This window comes from Eleutherodactylus coqui, chromosome 12 (assembly GCF_035609145.1).
Source record: "Eleutherodactylus coqui strain aEleCoq1 chromosome 12, aEleCoq1.hap1, whole genome shotgun sequence".
NCBI lineage: Eukaryota > Metazoa > Chordata > Amphibia > Anura > Eleutherodactylidae > Eleutherodactylus > Eleutherodactylus coqui.
In genome coordinates, this window is record NC_089848.1 from 83,259,688 (window position 1) to 83,286,066 (window position 26,379).

General features: G+C 42.7%; 1 protein-coding gene across 2 annotated transcripts in view; it reads left to right on the forward strand.

Annotated features, from left to right (window-relative positions):
- Positions 1–26,379, forward strand: part of VWDE (von Willebrand factor D and EGF domains) — a 109,004-nt gene that overhangs the window by 20,988 nt on the left and 61,637 nt on the right. The window contains exons 2-6 of one of the 2 annotated variants that reach the window (XM_066585507.1): positions 14,726–14,910; positions 20,879–21,110; positions 22,862–22,924; positions 23,023–23,273; positions 25,606–25,695. In XM_066585507.1, the coding sequence (XP_066441604.1) occupies positions 14,726–14,910; positions 20,879–21,110; positions 22,862–22,924; positions 23,023–23,273; positions 25,606–25,695 (821 nt within the window). Of the gene's footprint in view, positions 1–14,725; positions 14,911–20,878; positions 21,111–22,861; positions 22,925–23,022; positions 23,274–25,605; positions 25,696–26,379 lie in introns of those variants that run through there. The other variant, XM_066585508.1, reaches the window with a different exon arrangement.

The window sequence follows — 26,379 nt, forward strand, 5'->3', positions numbered from 1 at the left end:
ATGGAGCCGGCAATACAGCCGGCTCCATTGAAACCAATGGGCTGCCAGCTAGCGCGGGATGAATTTTCGGGAAGGGCTTAAAAATATAAGCCCTTACCTGAAAATCATCCTAAAATGTGTAAAAAGTAAAAAATATATATATATATATACTCACCTTGTCCCAGCAGAACGATGTTAGCCCATTGAATTCAATGGAGCCGGCAATACAGCCGACTCCATTGAAAGCAATGGGCTGCCGGCGATCGCACAATGAATTTTCGGGAAGGGCTTAAATATATAATCCCTTCCCTGCAATTCATCCAGAAATGTGTAAAAATAAAAAAATATATATATACTCACCTGCTCACCGCAGACGGAGTTCAGCTGCGGCCAGCTGGCAATTCTCCTGAACTGCTCTCTGTAGTATTCAGCAGCCGGGGATTTAAAATCCTAGCCTGCTGAATGAGCTGCCTCTGATTGGTCACAGCCTGACCAATCAGAGGCAGATCTCACTCACACCCATTCATGAATTCATGAATGGGTGAGTGAGTGCTGCCTCTGATTGGCTCAGCGCAGCTCTCAGCTGAATGACAGCAGTTCAGCACCACAGTGCAGGGGACAGCAGGAGAAGATGCGGCTGTGCCCCGGCAGCTGAAGGGAGGTGAGAATCTATTTTTTTTGTTTTTTAAATCACTTTTAATTCATTTCCAGGGAGTGGCTTATATGTAAAGCCCTTCCCTGAAAAGGAATTCAGGTGTGCCAGCGGACCATTGTCTTCAATGGAGTCGCCGGCAGCAGCAGCAGCGGCTCCATTGAAGAGAATGCCTGCATTTTTATTCTTTTTTACACTAAAATCTTTCTTTTTCAGGTAAGGGCTTATATTTTTAAGCCCTTCCCGAAAATTCATCCCGCGCTCGCAGGCAGCTCATTGCTTTCAATGGAGCCAGCTGTATTGCCGCCTCCATTGAATTCAATGGGCTAACATCGTTCTTCTCTGCCACAGCTGTTACAGGTAATATGGGCAGGAGTACAGCCTGTAAACAGACGCTTGAGTAGAGGACTGAGCAATGGGAACCGGGAGAGGTTAATATATCACTATTCGTGTTACTACATGAGGAAGGGGTTGTACCGAGAGCCTACAACTGGGACAACCCCTTTAACCTACTGTTAGCTGCCAGTGATATAATTAATACTCTGTTGTCAGATGCCAGTAATATAGTTCTTAGGGCTCGTTCACATCTGCATCAGAGATTTCTTTCAGTTTTAATTTCCGTTAAAATCCAGGCTGAAATCGAACTGCATGCTGCACTACCCTGCTTAGTAAAATGCCAGAGGGTCAATGGGGGTCATTCAGCACTTTTCGGCTACTTCATATGATGGATCTAGTCTGGCTGGGGGTTCTATTTTCCTCCTCCCATAACTATCAGGAAAACAGTATTTATAAACTCCAATGTGAATGAGCCTTTAGCCTGGTATCATCTCTCAGTGATATGGTTCTTAGCCCGATAACACCTACCAGTAATATGGTTTTTAGCCTCCTGTCTGCTGATGGTGATATAGTTCTTAGCTTGGTGTTGTATGCCAGTGAAATACAGATCTAAGCAACACAAAGCTAACCTCAACATACTGCACTGTTAATGTAGCATGCCACATGACTTTACGCTATGTGCATAGCAGAGCCGTTCCAGTGCAAAGTCAATGAACGGTTGTGCTACAGAAATAGCATAGGTATCTGTGTTTATAGGATATCATTTCCTATTTGCATACATTAAAGTAGCATAGCAGAGGCGTAACTAAAGGCTCAGGGGCCCAGGGGGAAAAGTTCAACTCGGGCCCTCCCCTGTACCCATACATAAATAAGATACATAGATAGATATGAGAAAAATAGATGATAGATAGATAGATAGATAGATAGCCTGAACCACTTCTCTGTGTGAGCAGAGCAGCAGGGCAGGCAGATGCGGCCTCTGTACACTATCAGCAGGATGATTACATCATGACCCTGCTCCACTCCACTGCATGCTCCGCTGTGTGTCTGCCTCCCTCCTCCTCCTGCTCTCTCCTCCTCCTGTGCTTCGGCTTTCTCTCCAGCTGGTCGCACTGCCTGCCACAAAATTGTTGCGTGTGCGACCAACAGTGCAACCAGCCAGTAATGCACTGAAGGTGCATTTGTATATGGAGGAGAACGGCCTCCAGGCTCCCTCAGCCCAGGGGCCCAGTCGCCATTGCAACCCCTAATGGCACGCCTATATAGCATAGTACATTGGTTTGCATTAGTTTTGCTACATCTGCAGTTCTTAGCCTGATGTCATTCGCTAGAGTTCTGGTTTCTAGTCTTCTTCCACTTACTGGTGATAGCTCTCAGCTATAAGTAATCTGGTTCTATCCTTAGTGTAAGTTTAGTAATGCTATGATATCCCAAGTTGCACAAGCATACACCAGTATCTCTACCTGCCAATGGCTAAGGAGCCACATGTGGAGATGTGCAGTTAGAGAAAAATAGTGCATACATACATTCCATCTCCCTTATTTGCATATTACCCAGAGGAGCAAGAATGACCTTATAAGTCTCCTTACTCACCATCTAGGCGCTCTCCCTAAGGAGTAAAGATAGCATTCCTATTGGATATCAATGACATCTGACGGACCCCACTCACTTACAATGGCGGCTATCTGGTTGCATCAAGCTGTCCCTCATTTTGATGGGAAAAAATAATGCTGCGTGCAGATCTATTCATCCTGTCAAATACAATCTGAAAACTGGAACTCGCCTGCTGATATGAACACGGCTTAAGGCTGATTCATTTTATAGTAAGGCTTAGAGAAAAAGTAGTTTTAGAGTTGCCAAGAACCTTTCCCCTTTTGTGTCCTCAGCTTGCTGCAGTGCTGAGTTATGTAAACAAAGATCTGGTACCGTGTTAGCCAGTAGAGCAAAATGTGATTGTTCTCAGTAAGAGACAGTGTTTTCAGGGAATGACTTCCCTATAAGCCCGGTAAAGAAGCTCAACCTCTTATGCAATTTAGCCTTTACAAAGTGTCTGCCACACGCACCTTATATGTCGTACAGCCACACGCACCTTATATGTCGTACAGCCACACGCACCTTACATGTGATACAGCCACATTCTGCTTATATGTGGTACAGCCACACGCACCTTACATGTGGTACAGCCACATTCTGCTTATATGCGGTACAGCCACACGCACCTTATATGTGGTACAGCCACATTCTACTTATATGTCGTACAGCCACACGCACCTTACATGTGGTACAACCACACTGCTTATATGCAGTACAGCCACATGCACCTTATATGCGGTACAGCCACATTCTGCTTATATGCAGCACAGCCACACGCACCTTACATGTGGTACAGCCACATTCTACTTATATGCAGTACAGCCACATGCACCTTATATGCGGAACAGCCACATTCTGCTTATATGCAGTACAGCCACACGCACCTTATATGCGGTACAGCCACATTCTGCTTATATGTGGTACAGCCACACACACCTTACATGTGGTACAGCCACATTCTACTTATATGTCGTACAGCCACACGCACCTTACATGTGGTACAACCACACTGTTTATATGCAGTACAGCCACATGCACCTTATATGCAGTACAGCCACATTCTGCTTATATGCAGTACAGCCACATGCTCCCCTAATATACGGTGCAATCACATGTCTTCCCATATATGATGCAGCCATAAGTCCCTACATACTTGCAGCCACATGCCCCCCATATACAATGTAGACTCATGTTCCGCATATAAAGAACAGACCTGCTCCCAAAAGTGTAAACCACAACATAAGGGCCAGCCACAGCCCTGCATATACAGTGCAGCCACATATACGGTTCAGACACATACTCCCCCATATATAGTACAGTCACCTGACCCCCATATACAACACAGGCACATATAAAGTACACTCATTTACTTCCTATAAGTGCAAATCCCAACTCCCCTCCCCTCCTTTAGTATATTGATCTCATCAGGACTCCAGTCCATCATGTTTCTGAGTGGCTGAGTGATGCTGTCCCCTGCTGGTAGCTCTAAATATGTCACCTCTAGAACATAGAAAACATTTCTTTCAACTTCCCAGGTTCTGATGAGTCTCAGGATCACTGAACCTTTTGCAACATAGTGAGGGGACATCTAGGATAGCAAAGCAGTTCCCAGAATCTGAGATGGTACCACTAGGACACTTGAAGATACTGCACCAAGAATCAGAGTCTTCTAACTAGACATTTAGTTGCAGGCCAGATTTGACATTCTGTGTATTTCCAGTATTGTTACATTCTTACATGATGCTACATGGATCTGATGTTTCCAGTTTGCAGACACATTATTGATTCCAGATGCAGTCCTCTTATCTGCCATTGTTATTCTGCAAGGTGACTGTACAGTGCATGTTGTAAAACATTATGTATTGGATGGGACCCCGTCCAGATGTCTCCTCCATGTGTTTCCAGTTATATGTTTATCAAAGAGTTTTAAAGAGTAACCAAAATGCTTGCAGCTGGCCCGAATAGTGAACTGTAGGACAATTAAAGTGTAGTAATGCCTTACAGGGAACCATCCATATATATTTAGCATGTTCTTCCCGTGTTCGCGTGGGTTTGTCTGGGTTTCCTCCAGGCGCCTAAGGTTTACTTCCCCACTCCACAAACATATTGATAGGCTAATTGGCTTCCTTTTAAAATTACCATAATAAGTGCGCCTTAGGACTGAAAATGAAATAGGAAGTTATTAGCAGTTCACAAGAGAAGTAATTAAAGGGATTGTAATTAAAGGAGTATTCCCTTCTTATAAAGTGATAGCATATGCCATCACTTTATAATCAGTGGTGGTCCAAACTCTGGGGTGCCCACCCATCACTATTTCTCCTGCTGCTGGCCCCCTCACTGTACAGCAAACTGCTGCCATTCCCATTCATTTGCAGACTTCCAAAATGGTACTTCTTCCTTGCATTCAGGGATCCAATGTGTACCTACTTTATGTGGACAGGTGAAATAGACCGGTCGGATATAGCGGACTGGTCAAGTTCTTCCAATGGGCCAGCCGCTAACTCTCCGGGTGTCCATAACTCATCCAGACTTTGGTGCTGCTTGGTATGTGTAGAAAGCCCGTCTGTCGTAAAAGTATCTTGAGTGGCATCATGAGATGAACAATGAACTCTGGAGCCACACTTTGAAAGCTTTATTAACCCAACAGCAATCAACAGTTGTGTGTCACTGATAGCAATGACAAGCATCCAGATGATGTCTTCTCACTGGGCTTCACAGCGTGAGGGAGCGAGAGACAGCAGATCGCTTTCAGGTATGCCAGTAGAATTCAGTAGTATCGGTACTCGCTCTTCGGCTTGAAAAGTACACCGCCTTGTTACATCGGGACCCGCCGGCAGGTGTCTGGATATGCCCAGGGCTTGGCACTCTGGAGCCAGTCTGACATCAGGAGAAACAGCATGACTCAACGATCCCGGAACCGAACCGGCCTTGATGGATGTCTCAGGCCTCAGACTCAAAATTCTTGGGAATCTCTAAGCAACTGTGTTCCCGCAGCACCTTCTGAGGCCACGCCGTTGTTGCTTGGCATCTAAAGGCAGAGAACCCTCCATCACTGAACGCAGGCAAACAATGAACTTTATTTAAAGGGACTATATCACATTTTTTTAAATCAATTAAAGCCAGATAGAGAAAACTTTTCCATGTTTATGATCTGTTTTTATTTTCTTATTGTAGATATATTTTTTTTTATATTGTCTGGATAAGACTATGGAGGCGGCCATCTTGCCTGTGACACATTTAACATCATTTAGAGCAATTAAAGATATGCTTTACAGCAGCCTCATGGGCCATTCACACAATGGACAGGAGGGAACACATTGACTTGCGTGGAGACTGTTCTAGACATGCGCTGTGACCTGTGCAGGAGGGGGGGGGGGGGGTCATTTTTCAGGGAGAGCAGCAGATAGTCACGGTTTATACCTCTTGTGAATGGTGGATCCTCTGTAATCTACATATAGGTGTTACTGCCAGTGATGTTAGCGAGATGACGGCTGTAAAGCTTTCTCTACAGATCAGAAAAATGGCAGACTAGTATTAGGCTCTGTGGTCAATGCGAAAAATGCAGGATTTTAGCATTTTCAACATTGAAACATTGCCAAAAAAATCTTTAAAAATATGTTTAACACAAAAATGGGATTTATATAATGGGTCATTTTCTGACAAAACCTTCCTTTTAACAAACTCAAAGTCCTCTTCTCCCGGTAACTGTGCCAGGAATATTCTTCACAGGGAATTGAAGTGGTTGTAACAGTACTTCTGCGGACCTTCTTTGCGATACTCGTCCCACAGAAAACTATGCGTAGAACCCACCGCTACTTCACTTTCCTCTTTGGCAGTTGTGCCACACTGGAACTTCTCAGGCTCTTATACACAGAGAGGATACTGCTTAGCAACTTCTATACCCACCCCATCTGTCTGCAACACCGCAGAAGCAACCTGATTCCAGCTCCTGAGGGCACAAAACCTATTTAACACGTTTCTTAATAATGCAACAGCAATGCTTTAAAGACCAACGCGGTCGCCCCTCTACACTCTCATGCCCCTCACCAAAGTCAGGATGCTAGCTCTCACACTCTCAGCACAGGGAACATGACTCACCCCAAGATGTTGTGCACATGTGCTCTGTTCCTTCTTCTACATTCAGTTTTCTGGCTCTTGGGGCAATGCTGCTGAGCTCATCTCCACCACACATATTCAATAATGTCACACAAACAAGATGATGTTAAACCCACACTTCACAAGTCTGATAACCATAAGGACATTTGGTACCCTATACAGGTTGTTGACTTCACATGGGGCCGCAGTGAGGACTTTTGGTTGGCAGCAGAGGAACTCCGCATGATCACTTGTAATCCGGGGGAACTTGCTCACACAAAAGGGCTTGGCAAAGTGGACAACCCTCCTTACTAAAATGGGATAAGTCAATGGGCAACACTGATCTTGTTTTATGGTAGTGGGCAATGGGGACCAGGGGTTATGGGCTCAAACCCTCGGGGCCAGTAAAGGTATACCATCTTGCTCCCATTGTAGATTCAACTGGAGTCGGGAAGAAATTTTTCCCCCAAATGGGCTAATTGGCTTCTGCCTCATTGTGCTTTTTTGCCCTATGGATCAAAGGGGGGGAAGGGTGTGTGGGTTAAAACAGGCTGAACTGAATGGACATTGTCTTAATTCAACCTAACATACTATGTTACTTACGGGGTCCGTCTTTCCTCCTGGGAGGGTGAGGAGGCCATGAGCATTTTGTGTCTGGCCAGACTGGGTCTGCTGGTGGCTGTGTAACAAAGTAGGCCCAGCTACTCAGAGTGCACTGGAAAGTGCGAAGGGTATGTCACAAAGCAGGGAGGCACAGCCATTGAAAAGAACTGGGAACTGTTTTTTACTCCTTGGTTCTTAAGAAACTCACTCCGATATCACACTTGCCAATGTGCGGTTTTGCACACCGATGCAAAGTATCTTTGATTCAAAAACGCCTTGCATCACTTCTGTAAAATTTGTGATTGTTCCCAGCAAGAGAAACCAAGTAATCTTGTAGACATGTTACCTTTTAATGGCTAACAAATATATATGGTGTTATAGTGAACTTTTCAATCTACTTGAGAGTGTCAAAGATGGTTATAAACTTGTACTCCCAAATTCTTCTGTGACGTTGAGATTTGAAATAGCCTTTAAGTATAATAACTTTCATATGTTCTATGTTGACTAGAGAAATGCTCGGCCACGAGTAATTCTGTCTCTCTCTTTAATTGAGTGGCGATGAGATCTCATCCTCGCTTTCAGTTTTTGTCCTGTTTTTCCAACATAAAAGCCCCCAACAGGGCGTTTACTGCGCAAGATCAGGTACACAACATCAGTACATTTGTATCTTGTCCGTGGTCAGTACATGTGAGCAGATCTTACAGCTACTCACATTACAGGGATAAGTTGCTTTTTGTGTGTCAGAGGGCAATGTTCTCATATTAGGAGTTTGCCTGTAACATAGAAGCAGAGGGTCTGGGAATATGGCTTTCAGACGGTCATCCTTGTGTAGGGTATGATCGAGTTTCTTTGCGGTTTTCCTTACTATCTCTAGCTATGAATTGTAGGTCACTACTAGAGGTACTTGATCATTTCCTTCCTTCCCCATGTATTGGAGTAGTTGATTTCTGGGTATCCTGGTGGCTCTGGTGATTTGGTCATCAATTGACGTGGGATGGTAGTCCCGATTTAAAAATGTCCTTTCAAGATTATATAAATGTTCCTCTCTGGCTGTTGGATTGGAGAAGATCTGGTTGTATCTGATGGCCTGGCTGTAGACTTTTTGATGTGTTTAGGGTGGAAACTGTCCCATCTGAGGTATGGGGGCTGATCAATTTGTTTTCGGTATAGGGATGTCTGTATTGAGTTGTAGCTTAATGTTAGGTATATAGTGGCGTAAAATGCATTAAATTCCTCATGGAATTTTATTAGTTCTTATTCGGTGTTGGTTCAGATGATTATGATGTCATCAATGTAGCGGAAGTAGGCCAATCGTTTGCTGGAGCAGGAGGCCAAAAAGTCACTCTCCAGTTTTGCCATAAAAACGTTGGCATGTTGCGGTGCCATTTTACTGCCCATGGCAGTTTCAGTGAGTTGCAGGAATATCTCTTTGCCAAAGTAGAGATAGTTGTGTGGGAGGAAGAATCTTCTGATTTAGAACACAGATTCAGAGGCAATTCCATTGGCCTCAAGATGTGTCTGGCAGGCGGTCAGTCCATCTTCATGTGGGATGTTGGAATATAAGGATTCCACATCTATGGATTCACCATCGGGAAGGGGGGCTATGGCGCTATCTCGAGCAGGCCTCACCAACTCTTCACCAGGGGACTCTGATCCATAGGACCAAGCAGTGCACAACACTGCTCACAGGAGAGACTCTGTACACTACACTTGTCTCATTACTCTCCCACTCCCACTTAAATTAGTTCCTCCGTTCCCACCCAGTCATTGTTACAAGGCTTGTATAAAGAGTCTAACATTGACTTGCAGGAATGCTGCCTTCTAATAGGTGGCGCAGCAGAGGTATTGTTCCATCTCCCTTCTTTGCATATTGCCCAGAGGAGCATGAATGGCCTTATAAGTCTCCTCACACACCTTGTGGGTGCTCCCCCTAAGGAGAAAAGATGGCATTCCTCACTCCTTAAAGGCATAGTCACGTACAAAATTTTATATGAACAAACTTATTACAACACAACCTAAATCTTCCCCTCTTTCACTACTCAAGGGCTAGCATTGTCATGGCTTGGGCTTACACCATCATGTGTCATAGCACACTGGAAGTCTTTAAGGCCATCATATTTTGGCTACGACATCACCTAAATGTATAGTCCTGATCAAATGTATAATTTAATATACAAATGAGATATCAGAAGAAAGTGTGTGGGGATTAATAATGTCAGGTCCGGCGGCTCTCAGGGGCTCCATGCCTGCACTACCGGTCCTAGTACCTGGGCTGCGGGGTGTGCAGTGCAGGGGAGCCCTGTGACCTCTCCTGGCTGCCATGAACCGGTACGCTGGCTCCGTGCTCGCTCCCGTGCGCATGGGGCTTGCATATAATTATTCGGGTTGCTGGGGATGCGGCAGGTTCAGTCCCGCACCGCGTTCCTGTTGCCATGACTGCTAGGCGTGCCTGTCTGTCCTTAGCAGGCACCGGGGGCTGTTTCTTCCAGCGTCTAGGTTTTGGTTCCTGCTGCTGTCAGACTCCCCACTGCTGGGGCAGGAGTTCTGACAGCATTTAACCCCTTAGTGTCGGCCCCATAGTGTTTCTACGTCCTGGCCTGCTGGGCTTTATTCCTAGAGAATGTAGAAATATGCATCCTCTAGGAATGACAGCCCTGCAGGCTCAGGACTTGATAGCTCCATGCTGCCGGTTACCGGAGGTAGCCGACAGCATGGAGCTCTCATCCCGGGCCGCGGGACCCCACCGCCGGTCACACGATCGCCGGTATCCACTGGATACTGGCGATCGCGTTAAAGTTACAGAAATGTTCAAAACGATTAAAGTTTCAGCTCCCCTTACGGATCGGATCGGTAAGGGGAGCTGAGAGTACTCACCCCTCGTCCTCCGCGCCGTCCGGCTTCTTCTGTGTTCTCCCCGGAACTGCCGCTGGCGTCTGCGCATGCGCTTCAGACGCATTACGTCACGCGCATGCGCAGAGAGGTGGGAGGCCCAGGAAATTTAAAAACTCCCTGCTCTCGGCTAAAATGAGTAGCCAAGAGCAGGGAGCTGTCACCGGGAACCGCTGTATGCGGTTCCCGGTCACATGATCGCTGCTATCCAATGGATAGCAGCGATCATGTAAAAGTAAAAAAAAAGTTTAAAAAGTGTAAAAAAAAAGATAAAAAGTTTGTTTCATCTCCCTTCATGGATCATATCCATGAGGGGAGATGTAATTAGGTACCTAAGCCCCCAGATTTATCCGCGGACCTTGCCCAGCTTCTGCGCACGCGTCCGTCGCCAAAATGGCGAACGCAGGCGCAAAAGACGCAGATTGGCGCGGTAATTTAAAATCTCCCCACACCTGGCTACTAAATGTAGCCAAGAGCGTGGAGATTTCATGGTGTGCCACGGTACGCGTTTCCCAGTCACGTGATCACTGTTATCCAATGGATAACGGTGATCACGTAAAAGTAAAAAAAAGCTCAATTTTCCCCTCCCATCACGGATTGGATCCGTGAGGGGAGGTGAAATTACTTAAATAAGGCCACTGGCGAGGTCCCCTGGCGGGATCCTTATCCGCGGACCTTCCCCCAGTTTTGGCACATGCGCCCGTCGCCGAAATGGCGGACGCAAGCGCAGAAGCTGGGGAGGGCAAGAGAAAATTTAAAATCTCCTTGCTCCTGGCTACTAAAGGTAGCCAAGAACTTGGAGATGTCACGGGGGGCTGCGGTGAGCGGTCTTCGGTCACGTGATCGCCATTATCCAATGGATAATGGTGGTCACGTAAAAGTCAAAAGACAGTTAAAGTTTGACGCTCCGTTCAGTTTGGGCCCCGTTGTGCATCCAGACAGAAGATTAGGGCCACAATGCATATGTTTCTGAACATGGGACAAATGGGGGTATACATTTTGGGGTGAACGTCTTCATTCCTATGTATGCTGTACAAAAAAAACTATTTTTAAAATGACTTAATTGCCAAAAAAACTAAAATCATAATTTTTTCCTTCTGCTTTGCTTCGATTCATTTAAAAACGGTGTGGTCAAAATACGCAGTACACCGCTAGATGAATGCATTAAGGGGTGTAGTTTTTAAAATAGGGTCATTTGTGGGGTCCTCTGTCGTTTTGGTCACTCACGGGGTCTACAAGTGGCCAATGGGGCCTGAAACACCTTCAACCAAAATGTCGATTCTGAAAACCACCCGCTGCTCCTTCCAGTTAGGACCCCATTGTGCATACAGACAGAAGATTAGGGCCACAATGGGTATGTTTCTGAACACGGGATAAACAGGGGTATCCATTTTTGGGTGAAAGCCTCCATACATGTCTGCTGTCCAAAAAAAACCTGTTTTTAAAATCACATAATTTATAAAAAAAAAAAAAAAAAAAATCGTAATTTTTTCCTTCTGCTTTGCTTTGATTCATTCAAAAACTGTTGCATCAAAATACACAGTACACCCCTAGATTAATGCGATAAGAGGTCTAGTTTCCAAAATGAGGTCATTTGTGGGCGTCCTCCGCGTTTTGGCCGCTCGAGGGGTCTACAAGTGAGCAATGGGGCCTAAAACGCCTTCAAGCAAAATGTCTGATATGAAGCCACCGGCTGCTCCTTTCAGTTTTGGCCCCGTTGTACATATGGACAGAAGATTAGGGCCACAATGGGTATGTTTCTGAACACGGGACAAATGGGGGTATGCATTTTGAGGTGTAAATCCTCATTTTCATGTGCACTATAGAAAAAAATTCTGTGTTAAAAATTACGTATTGGCAAAAATATGAAATTTAATTTTTTCTACTCTAAATTGCATTAATTCCTGAAAAGAAACTGTGGAGTCAAAATACTCCTGACCCCCCTCAGTGAATACACTAAGGGGTGTAGTTTTTAAAATGGGGTCATTTGTGGGGTAATCTATAATTCTGACACCTATGAGCCTTTGCAATCTTGGCTTGGTACCAGAAAATAAAGCGTTCCTCAAAATGTTGATAAGTAATGTTAAATTTGTACGTCTCCTAAATGGTTAAAAAAAACAAAAGTTTTTCAAACGTGCATTCAGAATAAAGTGAACAGATGGAAATATATATCTGAGCAAAAATGTAGTTACAGTAATACAGTATGTTTGCACATATTTGAGATATTACAGTTGAAAATGTGAAAAAATGACAATTTTTTGAAAATTTCCCCATTTTTGGCGTTTTTAATAAATATACACAAATTCTATGGGTCTATTTTTACCACCTAAATGAAGTACAACATGTGGCGAAAAAACAATGTCAGAATCACTTGGATATGTAAAGCCTTCACGGAGTTATGATATGTTAAGTGACACATGTAAGATTTACAAAATTTGGCTCCGTCAATAAGGCGCAAACAGGCTTCATCACTAAGGGGTTAAACATCTCAGTTCCTGCCAGTGTTTGCCAGTGTAAGTTTGGTCTCCATCTACACCCGCGTATCCTGTGTTTGATTCCCTGCTGTGTCTTGCTTGCTTCGGACCTGACTTTGCCTTTGCCTGACCCCTTGTACCTCGTTCTTCTCTGTTGCCGACCCGGATTGCCTGACCTTACTTTGTGTTTGTTTGTTTCTTGTATTTGTCTGTGTGTCTGACTCTGCCCCGCATCCCTAGGGAGTCTAGGGACTGTCACCCAGTCGTCGCCCTAGGGCCTAGCCTAGGGGGGCAAGTAGGTAGGGACAGGGGTTGTGGGAAGCTCAGGGACTCCCAGTTACCCAGATCCCAGTTCCGTTGACAAATAAGCTGAGAGCATTGAAAGGAAGGGATCACTTATGAGGGAAGAACATTGATAAGTAAAGGATCTCAGATCATGGGTACCCATCAATTTTAACTCTTCATATGGCCATTTCAGAGGTGTGTGTCTAAGTCATGTGAAAACTGAGTTTTCCAGGGAAATCAATATACAATAGGTGGGGGTGCAACACTTAAACCCCAGATTAGTAGCTAGTTAACCACATAATTAGTCTTGTTCCAAACACAGATGTAAACCCGTACATGCGTCTATTCTCTAGCACCTGTATGGGTAAATTCCTTAACAATGTAGACTGGGCATCAAAAAAACGGTAGGTATACCCAATCTCATGGAAAATCCCACAGCGAAATCACCTTGCCAGCGCTGCTGCTACTACCTATCTAAAATTGACCAATAATAGTATTCGCCCAAACACTCATTCGGCAACAGCTATCCTCCTTAATCCTCTACACGGACGCACATTCATCTCCGCCAAGCATGCACATGTTCTGAATGGAGAGAGGGAAGTAAGCCGCTGCCAGAAGCTTTAGTTTATGTCCCCTGAGAACAAAAGGATTCTGTGGATTCAGCATGCTTGATTCTTCAATCTGAGACATCATCTGTTGAGGAACAGTCTGAGGGACCCCATACATATAAGACGGTCATGCAGTCCCACTGACAACTGGCAGCTCTAATGTGTATGGGCAACTTTATGGTGGTTTCACAATAGTGCTTTTAGGAAAAATGCGGCTTTTCTTGTGTAGTATTCCCCAACTTTTGTGGCACTTTTGTTTTAAACAAATGCAGCAGCCAGATGTTAGCTGTAGCTCAATATGCAGTTATTAAATGCACTATGAGTAGTGCAATTTCCTAGTGGTGTTTTTCCTCACTTTCGTTGTGATTTTGTTTCTGTACGTGGCATTTTTTTTCCAGAATGCAGCGTGCTCTAGGCGCAGCAGATGCCTAAATGTAAAAAAGATTGCTACTAGAGATGAGCGAGCGTACTCGCTAAGGCTAACTACTCGAGCGAGTAGTGCCTTAGTCGAGTATCTGCCCGCTTGTCTGTAAAGATTCAGCTGCCGGCGGGGAGCGGCGGGGGAGAGCGGGGAGGAACGGAGGGGAGATCTCTCTCTCCCTCTCCCCCCGCTCCCCCCTGCTCACCGCTGCAACTCACCTGTCACCCGCACCGGCAGCTGAATCTTTACAGACGAGTGGGCAGGTACTCGAACAAGGCACTACTCGCTCGAGTAGTTAGCCTTAGCGAGTATGCTCGCTCATCTCTAATTGCTACCAAAAAAATCTTGTAAAATGCTCATGAAATTCAAAGTGTTTGTTTTTTCTTCTAACAAGCTGGACAAAAATGCCACAAAAAACGATGTATCATGGAACATGACGCTGAGCCTCAAAGGTCTGTCGTGGGTTTGCATGCGGATCTGTCTGCAAATTTTGCCCCATTTAATGGGACCAATCTACACGCAGTTGTCCGCCATGATTTCTGCACAGAAATGGCATCTAAGATTGACATGCCAATTCTTTTTATGTGTTACGGATTTTAAAATCCACGCACTGAAAAATGAATTACAGCACGGATTCCTAATGAGTTCAATTTGGAATCCATGACATTTAAACTCCTTGTGGATGTGGCCTTAGATGGTGTTGCCAGATAATTAAACCAAATGGTTTGCTTTGCTGCTTTTTATTGTAAATGTTCAGGCATATATAACATAGATTTATATATCCCCACAGCTCCAGAGTGCTCAACCACTGGACATATGATCCTACAGAATCCATATAGGAGTCCGGACTTTGATTCCACTAGACTCCAGCAATCTGCTATTCATGAACTTATATGCGACCACTCTCTCACAACCGGATGGTACAGATTTATGATCTTTGACAAACCTGCTGGGATGCCAACCAAGTGCGTGGAGGTATTGGTATTGCCAATATTGATTTCACTTAGGTACAAGAATATAAGTACTATAATACTGCCCCCTATATACAAGAATATAAGTACTATAATACTGCCCCCTATGTACAAGAATATAACTACTATAATACTGCCCCTTATGTACAAGAATACAACTACTATAATACTGCCCCCTATGTACAAGAATATAAATATTATAATACTGCCCCCATGTACAAGTAGATAACTACTATAATACTGCCTCCTATGTACAAGAATTTGATTACTATAATACTGCATCATATGTACAAGAATATAACTACTATAATACTGCCCCCTATGTACAAGAATATAACTACTATAATACTGCATCATATGTACAAGAATATAACTACTATAATACTGCCCCCTATGTACAAGAATATAACTACTATAATACTGCTCCTATGTACAAGAATAAAACTGCTATAATACTGCCCACTATGTACAAGAATATGATTACTATAATACTGCCTCCTATGTACAAGAATATGACAACTATAATACGGCCTTCTCTGTACAGGAATATAAGTACTATAATACTGCATCCTATGTAAAAGAATATGACTAGTACAATACTGCTCCTATGTACAAGAATATAACTTATATAATAGTGCTCCCTATGTACAAGAAGATAACTACTATAATACTGCCTCCTATGTACAAGAATTTGATTACTATAATACTGCATCCTATGTACAAGAATATAACTACTATAATACTGCCCCTATGTACAAGAAGATAACTACTATAATACTGTCCCTGTGTACAAGAATATAACTACCATAATACTGCCTCCTATGTAAAAGAATATGACTAGTACAATACTGCTCCTATGTATAAGAATATAACTAATATGATACTGTCCCCTATGTACAAGAATATAACTACTATAATACTGCCCCTATGTACAGGAATATAAATACTATAATACTGCCCCCTATGTACAAGAATATAACTACTATAATAGTGCTCCCTATGTACAAGAAGATAACTACTATAATACTGCTCCTATGTACCAGAATAAAACTGCTATAATACTGCCTCCTATGTACAAGAATTTGATTACTATAATACTGCATCCTATGTACAAGAATATAACTACTATAATACTGCCCCCTATGTACAAGAATATAACTACTATAATACTGCCCCTATGTACAAGAATATAACTACTATAATACTGTCCCTGTGTACAAGAATATAACTACTATAATACTGCCTCCTATGTACAAGAATATAACTACTATAATACTGCCCCCAATGTACAAGAATATAACTACTATAATACTGCTCCTATGTACAAGAATATAACTACTATAATACTGCCTCCTATGTACAAGAATATAACTACTATAATACTGCCCCCCTATGTACAAGAAGATAACTACTATAATACTGTCCCTGTGTACAAGAATATAACTACTATAATACTGCCTCCTATGTACAAGAATATAACTACTATAATACTGCCTCCTATGTACAAGAATAAAACTGCTATAATACTGCCTCCTATGTACAAGAATTTGATTACTATAATACTGCATCCTATGTACAAGAATATAACTACTATAATACTGCCCCCTATGTACAAGAAGATAACTACTATAGTACTGCCCCCTATGTACATGAATATAACTACTATAATACTGCTCCTATGTACAAGAATATAACTACTATAATACTGCCCCCCTATGTACAAGAAGATAACTACTATAATACTGTCCCTGTGTACAAGAATATAACTACTATAATACTGCCTCCTATGTACAAGAATATAACTACTATAATACTGCCTCCTATGTACAAGAATAAAACTGCTATAATACTGCCTCCTATGTACAAGAATTTGATTACTATAATACTGCATCCTATGTACAAGAATATAACTACTATAATACTGCCCCCTATGTACAAGAAGATAACTACTATAGTACTGCCCCCTATGTACATGAATATAACTACTATAATACTGCTCCTATGTACAAGAATAAAACTGCTATAATACTGCCCCCTATGTACAAGAATATGATTACTATAATACTACCTCCTATGTACAAGAATATAACTACTATAATATGGCCTCCTATGTACAGGAATATAACTACAATAATACTGCATCCTATGTACAAGAATATGACTACTGCAATGCTGCTCCTATGTATAAGAATATAACTAATATAATACTGCCCCCTATGTACAAGAATATAACTACTATAATACTGCCCCTATGTACAGGATGTAACTACTATAATACTGCCCCCTATGTACAAGAAATTACTACTATAATACTGCATCCTATGTACAAGAATATGACTACTACAATACTGCTCCTATGTATAAGAATATAACTAATATAATACTGCCCCCTATGTACAAGAATATAACTACTATCATACTGCCTCCTATATACAAGAATAAAACTATTATAATACTGCTCCCTATGTACAAGAATATAACTATTATAATACTGCCTCCTATGTACAAGAATATAACTACTATAATACTGCCCCCTATGTACAAGAATATAACTGCTATTATACTGCCTCCTATGTACAAGAATATAACTAATATAATACTGCCCCCTATGTACAAGAATATAACAACTATAATACTGCCCCCTATGTACCAGAATATAACTACTATAATACTGCCTCCTATGTACAAGAATATAACTACCATAATACTGCCCCCTATGTACAAGAATATAACTACTATAATACTGCCCCTATGTACCGGAATATAACTACTATAATACTGCCTCCCCTATGTACAAGAATATAACTACTATAATACTGCCCCCTATGTACAAGAATATAACTACTATAATACTGCCCACTATGTACAAGAATATAACTACTATTATACTGCATCCTATGTACAAGAATATAACTACTATAATACTGCTCCCTATGTACAAGAATATAACTACTATAATACTTTCTCACCTATGTACAAGAATATAACTATTATAATACTGACCCCTATGTACAAGAATATAACTACTATAATACTGCCCCTATGCACAAGAATATAACTACTATAATACTGCCTCCTATGTACAAGAATATAACTACTATAATACTGCCTCCTATGTACAAGAATATAACTACTATAATACTGCTCCCTATGTACAAGAATATAACTACTATAATACTGCCTCCTCAGTACAAGAATATAACTACTATAATATTGTTCCTATGTACAAGAATATAACTACTATAATACTGCCTCCTATGTACAAGAATATAACTACTATAATACTGCTCCCTATGTACAAGAATATAACTACTATAATACTGCCTCCTCAGTACAAGAATATAACTACTATAATATTGTTCCTATGTACAAGAATATAACTACTATAATACTGCCTCCTATGTACAAGAATATAACTACTATAATACTGCTCCCTATGTACAAGAATATAACTACTATAAGGCCTTAGTCACACGGGCGTTTTTTCACGCGATTTGCGCATCGCATGACGGATGCGCATGCGCAAATCGCGTGACCGGCGCCGAAAAATCGGCCCAAAAATCGCCCGAAAATCTGCTCCTAGCCGCGTTTCATTAGAAACGGGCCGGAGCTGTCCAGCGCATTGCATTCAATGGAGCCGGCAATACAGCGGCTCCATTGAATGCAAGCGCTGCGGGCGAGTGTGGGATGAATTGTCGGGAAGGGGTTAAATATATAACCCCTTACCTGCAATGCATCCTTAAATGTGAAAAAATAAAAAAAAAGGATGTACTCACCTGCTCCCGGCAGCTGGAGATCCCGGCGGTCGGCCTGCAGTGGGTGTGAAGGAGGTGTGACTCAGGCTTGCCCCTGATTGGCTCAGCGCTGAGCCAATCAGAAGCAAGTCTCAGTCACACCCATTCATGAATTTATGAATGGGTGTGACTGAGATCAGCCTCTGATTGGCTCAGGCTGAGCCAATCAGGGGCCAGTCTGAGTCACACCCCTTCACACCCACTGCAGGCCGACCGCCGGATCTCCAGCTGCCGGGAGCTGGTGAGTACATCATTTTTTTTTATTTTTTCACATTTAAGGATGCATTGCAGGTAAGGGGTTATATATTTAACCCCTTACCGACAATTCATCCCGCGCACGCCGGCAGCCCATTGCTTTCAATGGAGCGGCTGTATTGCCGTGGCAGAGAAGAATGATTTGTCTTCTGTATGTTCTCAATGGGGTCGGCGCTGCTGCCGCCGGCCCCGTTGAGCGCATATAGAGAAGAGAACAGGAATCGCAGATCGCAGATAGGTGCGATCTGCGATTTCTGTTCTCTAATTTATCGGACGAGCGCATAAAAAGCGCTCATGTGTCCGATACCATTGCAAAGCAATGGTTTTAAAAAGTCGCCGGACGCATGCGCATGCGCAAATCGCGGCAATAAACGCCCGTGTGACTAAGCCCTAATACTGCCTCCTCAGTACAAGAATATAACTACTATAATATTGTTCCTATGTACAAGAATATAACTACTATAATACTACCTCCTATGTACAAGAATATAACTACTATAATACTACCTCCTATGTACAAGAATATAACTACTATAATACTGCTCCTATGTACAAGAATATAACTACTATAATACTGCCCCCTATGTACAGGAATATAACTACTATAATACTGCCTCCTATGTACAAGAATATAACTACTATAATACTGCCCCATATGTACAATTTATATATGGACAAGAATAGAAGAATGCAGTATATGCTATATTTGTACATCTAATTTTAAATTATTCTACAATTTTATTGCTCTTTCTTATATGCACTTTTATAGTTATTTAATAGTATATGACTGTTTACCAGTATTTGTAGCCATTATGATTCATGAAATATTCTTAAATTATCTATTCCAATTACATTAATAATATGTAATACATTTAGATCAATAGGACACCGTATAGTACATAAGAAGGAAAATGGCAGTCTGTATGACAGAGTTCTCTTCTGCTGTAGCATTTCTCCCCTGTGAATCTAGAGTCCTGTAACACAGCTCATGTGAGTGGGGCTATCTTATAGTTTCCTGTATAGCACATGTCAGGGAATGTAACTGTGCAGGGAGAATCAGTACATGCCCTTCATTCTCCGGATCATCAGCTATCACTGTAGTTGTCATCACTTCCTTTAGCTGGTCCTATAAGAAGCTGAAAGATGTTAGTCTGAATTATCAAATATTTTGGACATTCATAGAAAAGTAATATACTTTATATAAAATCCAATTATAATAGAAAGCCTTCAGGATGAATCCACACTTAAAGGGGTTGTCCCGCGCCGAGACGGGTTTTTTTTTTTTCAACCCCCCCCCCCGTTCGGCGCGAGACAACCCCGATGCAGGGAAGTAAAGAAAGTTTACCGGAGCGCTTACCTTAATCCCCGCGCTCCGGTGACTTCAATACTTACCGCTGAAGATGGCCGCCGGGATCCTCTGTCTCCGTGGACCGCAGCTCTTCTGTGCAGGTCCATTGCCGATTCCAGCCTCCTGATTGGCTGGAATCGGCACGTGACGGGGCGGAGCTACACGGAGCCGCTCTCTGGCACGAGCGGCTCCATAGAAGACTGCAGAAGACCCGGACTGCGCAAGCGCGGCTAATTTGGCCATCGGAGGGCGAAAATTAGTCGGCTCCATGGGAACGAGGACGCTAGCAACGGAGCAGGTAAGTAAAAAACTTTTTATAACTTCTGTATGGCTCATAATTAATGCACAATGTATATTACAAAGTGCATTATTATGGCCATACAGAAGTGTATAGACCCACTTGCTGCCGCGGGACAACCCCTTTAAGCCACCATGGGGAGTGATGGCAGTAATGACAGGTGCCAACTCAGTCAACAAACACTGCAGAAAAGTCTAGGACAATCTCTAAGTAATATGATGTATTTAGTACATTGAAGACGTTCCACATATTTACTCTAGTTTGTTTTCCCCGACAGATGAATCATTGTGGGACACAAGCTCCTGTTTGGTTGTCTTTAAGGGAATCAGAGTCTCTCCCAGGTCCAGGGGAGTTGAGGCAACTCACAGCTTGCGCCACATGGCAGTTTTTCTTCAGTAACACCAAGGATTGCTGCCTTTTCCGCATCCCAGTGACAGTCAGAAATTGCGGGGACTTTTTTGTATATTTGTTGCAGCCTACTCAAGGTTGTATGGGCTACTGTGCAGACGGTAAGTCCTTCTACTGTTGATAAGGAAAAATGTTGGGTGGCATAGTAGATACATTATTGTCCCCGAAGACCTGCTTGCTTTGGGTATACAGGCTATGTCATCGGTAACCCCATGAAGAATAATAACTTACAAAGGGACACAGGAGAAGAGTTAGAATGGGGCATAGTGAGTATTTTACACTGTTGGGTTTGGGGACTATGTCCCCCTGCCATCAACTTTATCATTAATGCTCCATTAGTAATAATTAGAGTTGAGCGAACGTACTCTGTCAAGCTTGATGCTCATTCGAGTATTAGCGTTCTCGATAGTGCTCGTTACTCGAACGAGCATCAAGCCATGTTCGACCCCGCCCCAGTTTTTGGCTCCTCCCTGCTGTGACGTGCCTGTTTTGACCCCTTCCCCCAAATTTTTTGTCTGGGAGGCAGGGGAGAGGGAGAGGGAGAGGGAGAGAGAGAGAGAGAGAGAGAGAGAGAGAGAGAGAGAGAGACCGACACCGAGACCGACCAAGAAAAAAAAAAAGCTCAGGTCCTGGCGTCCCACATACAAAAATGCTCGAGTCTCCCATTGTAGTCAATTGGGTTCGTTACTCGATTAGAGCTCTCGAATTTTACAAAAAGCTCAACTCAAATAACGCAGACCCGAGCATTTGGATGCTCGCTCATCTCTAGTCATAATCCTACATAGATCATACACATTATAGTTGTGTAGAGTTTGTGACACATAAAGTTCGACCCAAAATAGGGTTCTACTGGTTCGGTTCTTTCAACACTAATTAGGAGTAATCTTAGCGGTTTGTGGCTGTGATGCATGCAGCATGGGATAAGTCCTGCAGATGGGACTCAGTAGATAAAAAGATTGAGCAAAGAGCACAATTGGGTGGGTGGATGGAGATGAGACTGGAAATGTATGACTTTCCAGGATTGATCAGTAGCTTCAGTCCTGCATGGCTGTAGTTGTGTTAATCTAGAAGTCAAGCACTCAGGAGTTTTCGTCGCTCTTATTGAAATGAATGGAGCACAGTATGTCTGCCCGATTAGTGCTTCCCACACTGCCTGACCTGCGCTTCCTTCATTTGGTGACTGATTGACCCCATTCTCATGATCAGTGGGAGTTTCAGCAGTTGGACCCCCACTGATCAATTAGTTATCCCCTATCCACGGGATAGGGGATAACTTCTTGGAACTGGAATACCCATTTAAATTTACCAGCTTTTATACTTTTGCCATAGATTACAGAGGAAAATGATATTTTTCCCATAAAGCATAAGATAAGTCTCCATTTGCGCATCATATAAAAGTTATATCTTCCAGTGAAGAATGATTTTAAAGAATAACTGCACTTTTAACAACTTTTAACATGTCAGAGCAGTATGTCAGATTTTAATCACTACATGTCCCGTTGCTGAGACCCCCGCTGATCACTGAAACAAGGGGGCTGCAGTGCTGATCCGAGCACTATGATGCTTCGGCTGCCTTCGTTTCCCCTCAGCTCTATACAAGTCTATGTGTCTGTCTTCAACTGCTGTGAAGAGGCAACAGGCAACAAAGACAGCCGAAGGAACACCAGCCCCCACGTTTTAGTGATCAGTGAGGGTCTTAGCTCCCAGACCTCCCATGAGTAAAACTTTTGACATGTAGCTCTGACATGTTAAACATTTTTAAAAAGTGGAGTTACTCTTTAAGGGATACATTTTTGCTAAGTTTTTATTATAATTGCAGAATTACTCGACTTTCATAACTGTTTTGTTCCAGTGGTTGCAGAATCCCGATCCCAGTGTGATGATGGAGAGATAGAAGTCAATGGTGTATGCACAAGTAAGTATGGCGAATGTTCATATTGAGCCATCTTAATGGAATTTTTATGGGAATTTTTTTGGACTATCATTTTTTTGAATTGCATCCTTAATCGATAGGTGAATCAAATTCACAACGTCTACTACCTGAAACTCCAACTACCCCCGAAATTGTGCCGGAAATGGTTGGCACCGGTATCCAGCTCAAGTGTTCCTTTGAGGCTTCTTCTTCAAACAGCTCCCTGGGATTCATTGTAAGATGGTCTAGAATATCAAGTGGTGGAGAGAAGGAAGAACTTAGACAAGAAGCTCTAGTGCAACCATTTTCTGTCATTGAGCTGGATGGCATAAATGTCCGACTTGGAGACCGAGTAAGAATATTATTTCTCTTGAATTTCTTCTATATCATTTTAGGTCAAGGCTATTTGTCAACTTTTGCTTTAGAATGTTTCTCATCTTTTTAATTCTTCAAAATTGAAATTATATTATTTGCTATCAAATCAAAATTGCCCTTATGAATTAACCCCTTGAGTGGCAGGTTTCCTATCACCCTGTCGTGCCCACCAGGGCAGGTTTTTTAAAATGGTCTAATCATTGAATTTCAACTAGTTTTGCAGTTGCGTCTCAAGAGCCATAACTTTTTCATTTTTCCATTGACATGGCCATATGAGGGCTTGTTTTTTGCGGGACAAGTTGTGATTTTTTAAACAGGGGGGAGGAAAAAAAGAAATGGGGAAAAAAGAAAAAAAGGGGCCATGTCATTAAGGGGTTAAATAATGTATTAACTTCCTTCTCTGGGTCATTAGACGCATGGATACCACATGTGTGATTGTATTTTTGATTTTTTACAAAGTAAAGGGAGACAAGTGTTTTTTTTATTTTTTTAATAATTTTTTTACTTTTTTTTTTTATTTTTTTTATTTTTTTATTTTTTTTTTTGTCCCTATAGGGGACTTCCACAGGGACCCATCAGGACCCCTGATCACATTCCGGGGGTCCGATGGTGACAGCCCTTTACATGCTGCAGTGACAACCCTTTACATGCTGCAGTCACATAGACTGCAGCATGTAAAGGGTTAACACAGCAGAGATCGGAGGTTTTCTCTGATCTCTGCTGTAAGAGCAGGTACCTAGCTGTCCTCTGACAGCTAACAACCAGCTCTCCCTGCCACAGAGACCATCGGCTTGCTTCTGACAAGCCGATGGTCTCTATGGCAACCTGTAAACAAAGCAGGAGGTTGCCGACATATCGGCAATATCTTCTGCTGGTTTTTCAAAGCCCTTGCACTGCTCTGTGTGGGTATGTGCAGGCAGAGCACACTGTCACAGCTTGTGGCATTGTGCTCTGCAGCTCCCATAGTGATACATAGCCCGGAAATCTTCCGGGCAGTATCGCTATGAGCAGTGGAGCTCGTCCCGGAAAATTTCCGGGCGTGCCACTCAAGGGGTTAAGGCTTCTCTAGAATTTTCTGTCATCTTTTTGGATCCTTAGGCTTCTCGGTGATATGCTCTTTGCTTATTGGACTTTTTTCATCTATCTTACTGGTTCTCCAACCCCCCTCTTCAATCCTTCCAGTTGTAATTGTCTGTACCAAATGGTGGATCTTCTTATAATATGGCTGGTTCCAGATGTCTATGTTATGGCTGCAAGACTCAGAGCCTCCACGAGTCTACTGAAACCAGTGTAGATCACCATAAAAAGTTATGGCAAACTAAGTTTGATCTAGCAGAACAGTGAAGGGATCAGGTGTTACAGCCATAAAAAAAATTGGCTCAAGGGTTCTGGTAGGAGTTGGAGAAGGAAACAAACAGCGGGCTCTTCTGTCCCAGGTGAAAAAAAAATATACGGCCATATTGTAGGCTCCCGCGCTCTTGTGTGGATTATTGGCCATGTGAAACTGGTCTAAGGGTCACTTGGGGTTGTACTGGAAGATCGGCTTTGTTTGATTAAGGATGCCATTGTCATATGAAGTCTTTTCAGATATCTTTGCCTACAGTACATGAAACTTTAAATGTATCAAGAGTTTAAGACTTTTCCTGTCCTTAAAAATCCACCTCATTACATCTTAAAGGGGTTGTCCCGCGGCAGCAAGTGGGTCTATACACTTCTGTATGGCCATATTAATGCACTTTGTAATGTACATCGTGCATTAATTATGAGCCATACAGAAGTTATAAGAAGTTTTTCACTTACCTGCTCCGTTGCTAGCGTCCTCGTTTCCATGGAGCCGACTAATTTTCGCCGTCTAATGGCCAAATTAGCCGCGCTTGCGCAGTCCCGGTCTTCTTCTTTTTTCAATGGGGCTGCTCGTGCTGGATGCCGGCTCCGTGTAGCTCCGCCCCGTCACGTGCCGATTCCAGCCAATCAGGAGGCTGGAATCGGCAATGGACCGCACAGAAGCCCTGCGGTCCACCGAGTGAGAAGATCCCCGCGGCCATCTTCATCAGGTAAGTAAGAAGTCACCGGAGCGCGGGGATTCAGGTAAGCGCTCTCCGGTGTTCTTTTTTAACCCCTGCATCGGGGTTGTCTCGCGGCGAACGGGGGGGGGGGGGGGGGATGAAAAAAAAAAAAACCCGTTTCGGCGCGGGACAACCCCTTTAAGATCTTGTTGCGGTTTTTCATTCATTGTCTGTGTTTGATCCATATCTCATCTTAAACATTCCTCTGTCCTACCTAATTTTGTCATTGTTTTTATCCCACAGATATACTGTAGTGTCTCCAGCTTTAACTTCGAACAACCAGATGTTCACAGTCTCACTCTGGAGAGCAAAGAATTTTTTGCTGGCATTAAGGTAAATTGTAAACTAATCTTTTATGACCTGTTATTACGGTAAATACACTTTCCGAAATAGCCTTTGTTCTTAAGTAGATTACATGCTTGAGATAGCATTCCTTCTTCTGGACTTGTTGGTGACTTCTCTCAATCAAGTCATAGCACGGCATAACATTTGTTCAGTGGAATTTCTTCATATTTAAGGGTATCATTCCTTTTCCCAAAAACATGCTACAGGTTAATGATTTCAGGAGAGATTGAACTTTATGTCACTGTTCCTATGGTAGGGCGCTTAGATTCTACGCTCCTGTAGAGTCACGGAGCAAGAGTGGATACATTTATGGCATACGTACGGTACTATCTGGCTTGCACCAGAAGTGTGGCATCAAATAGTTGAAATTGTGGCACTAGTGCCACAATCACACGTTTTTGATCATTTATACTGACCTGGTACTTTTTCAAAAAGTGTATTGGGCCTAGTCTTAATGGGCATAGTCCATCAGATTTACTATAATTTACGCCAGAAACTGGGATAAATAATAGTTGAAACCTATGCTAGCTCGTAGTCTGTGTAGATTTCAGTCTAAAAAGAAAAAAGTTTGGTACAGTGTTAGTTAATAGAACAAAATGTTATTGCTCTCAGTCACATAAAAGATTATTTTGTTTCTCTTACTGATTGTAGTTAGATTCAGTTTGCCGCCCG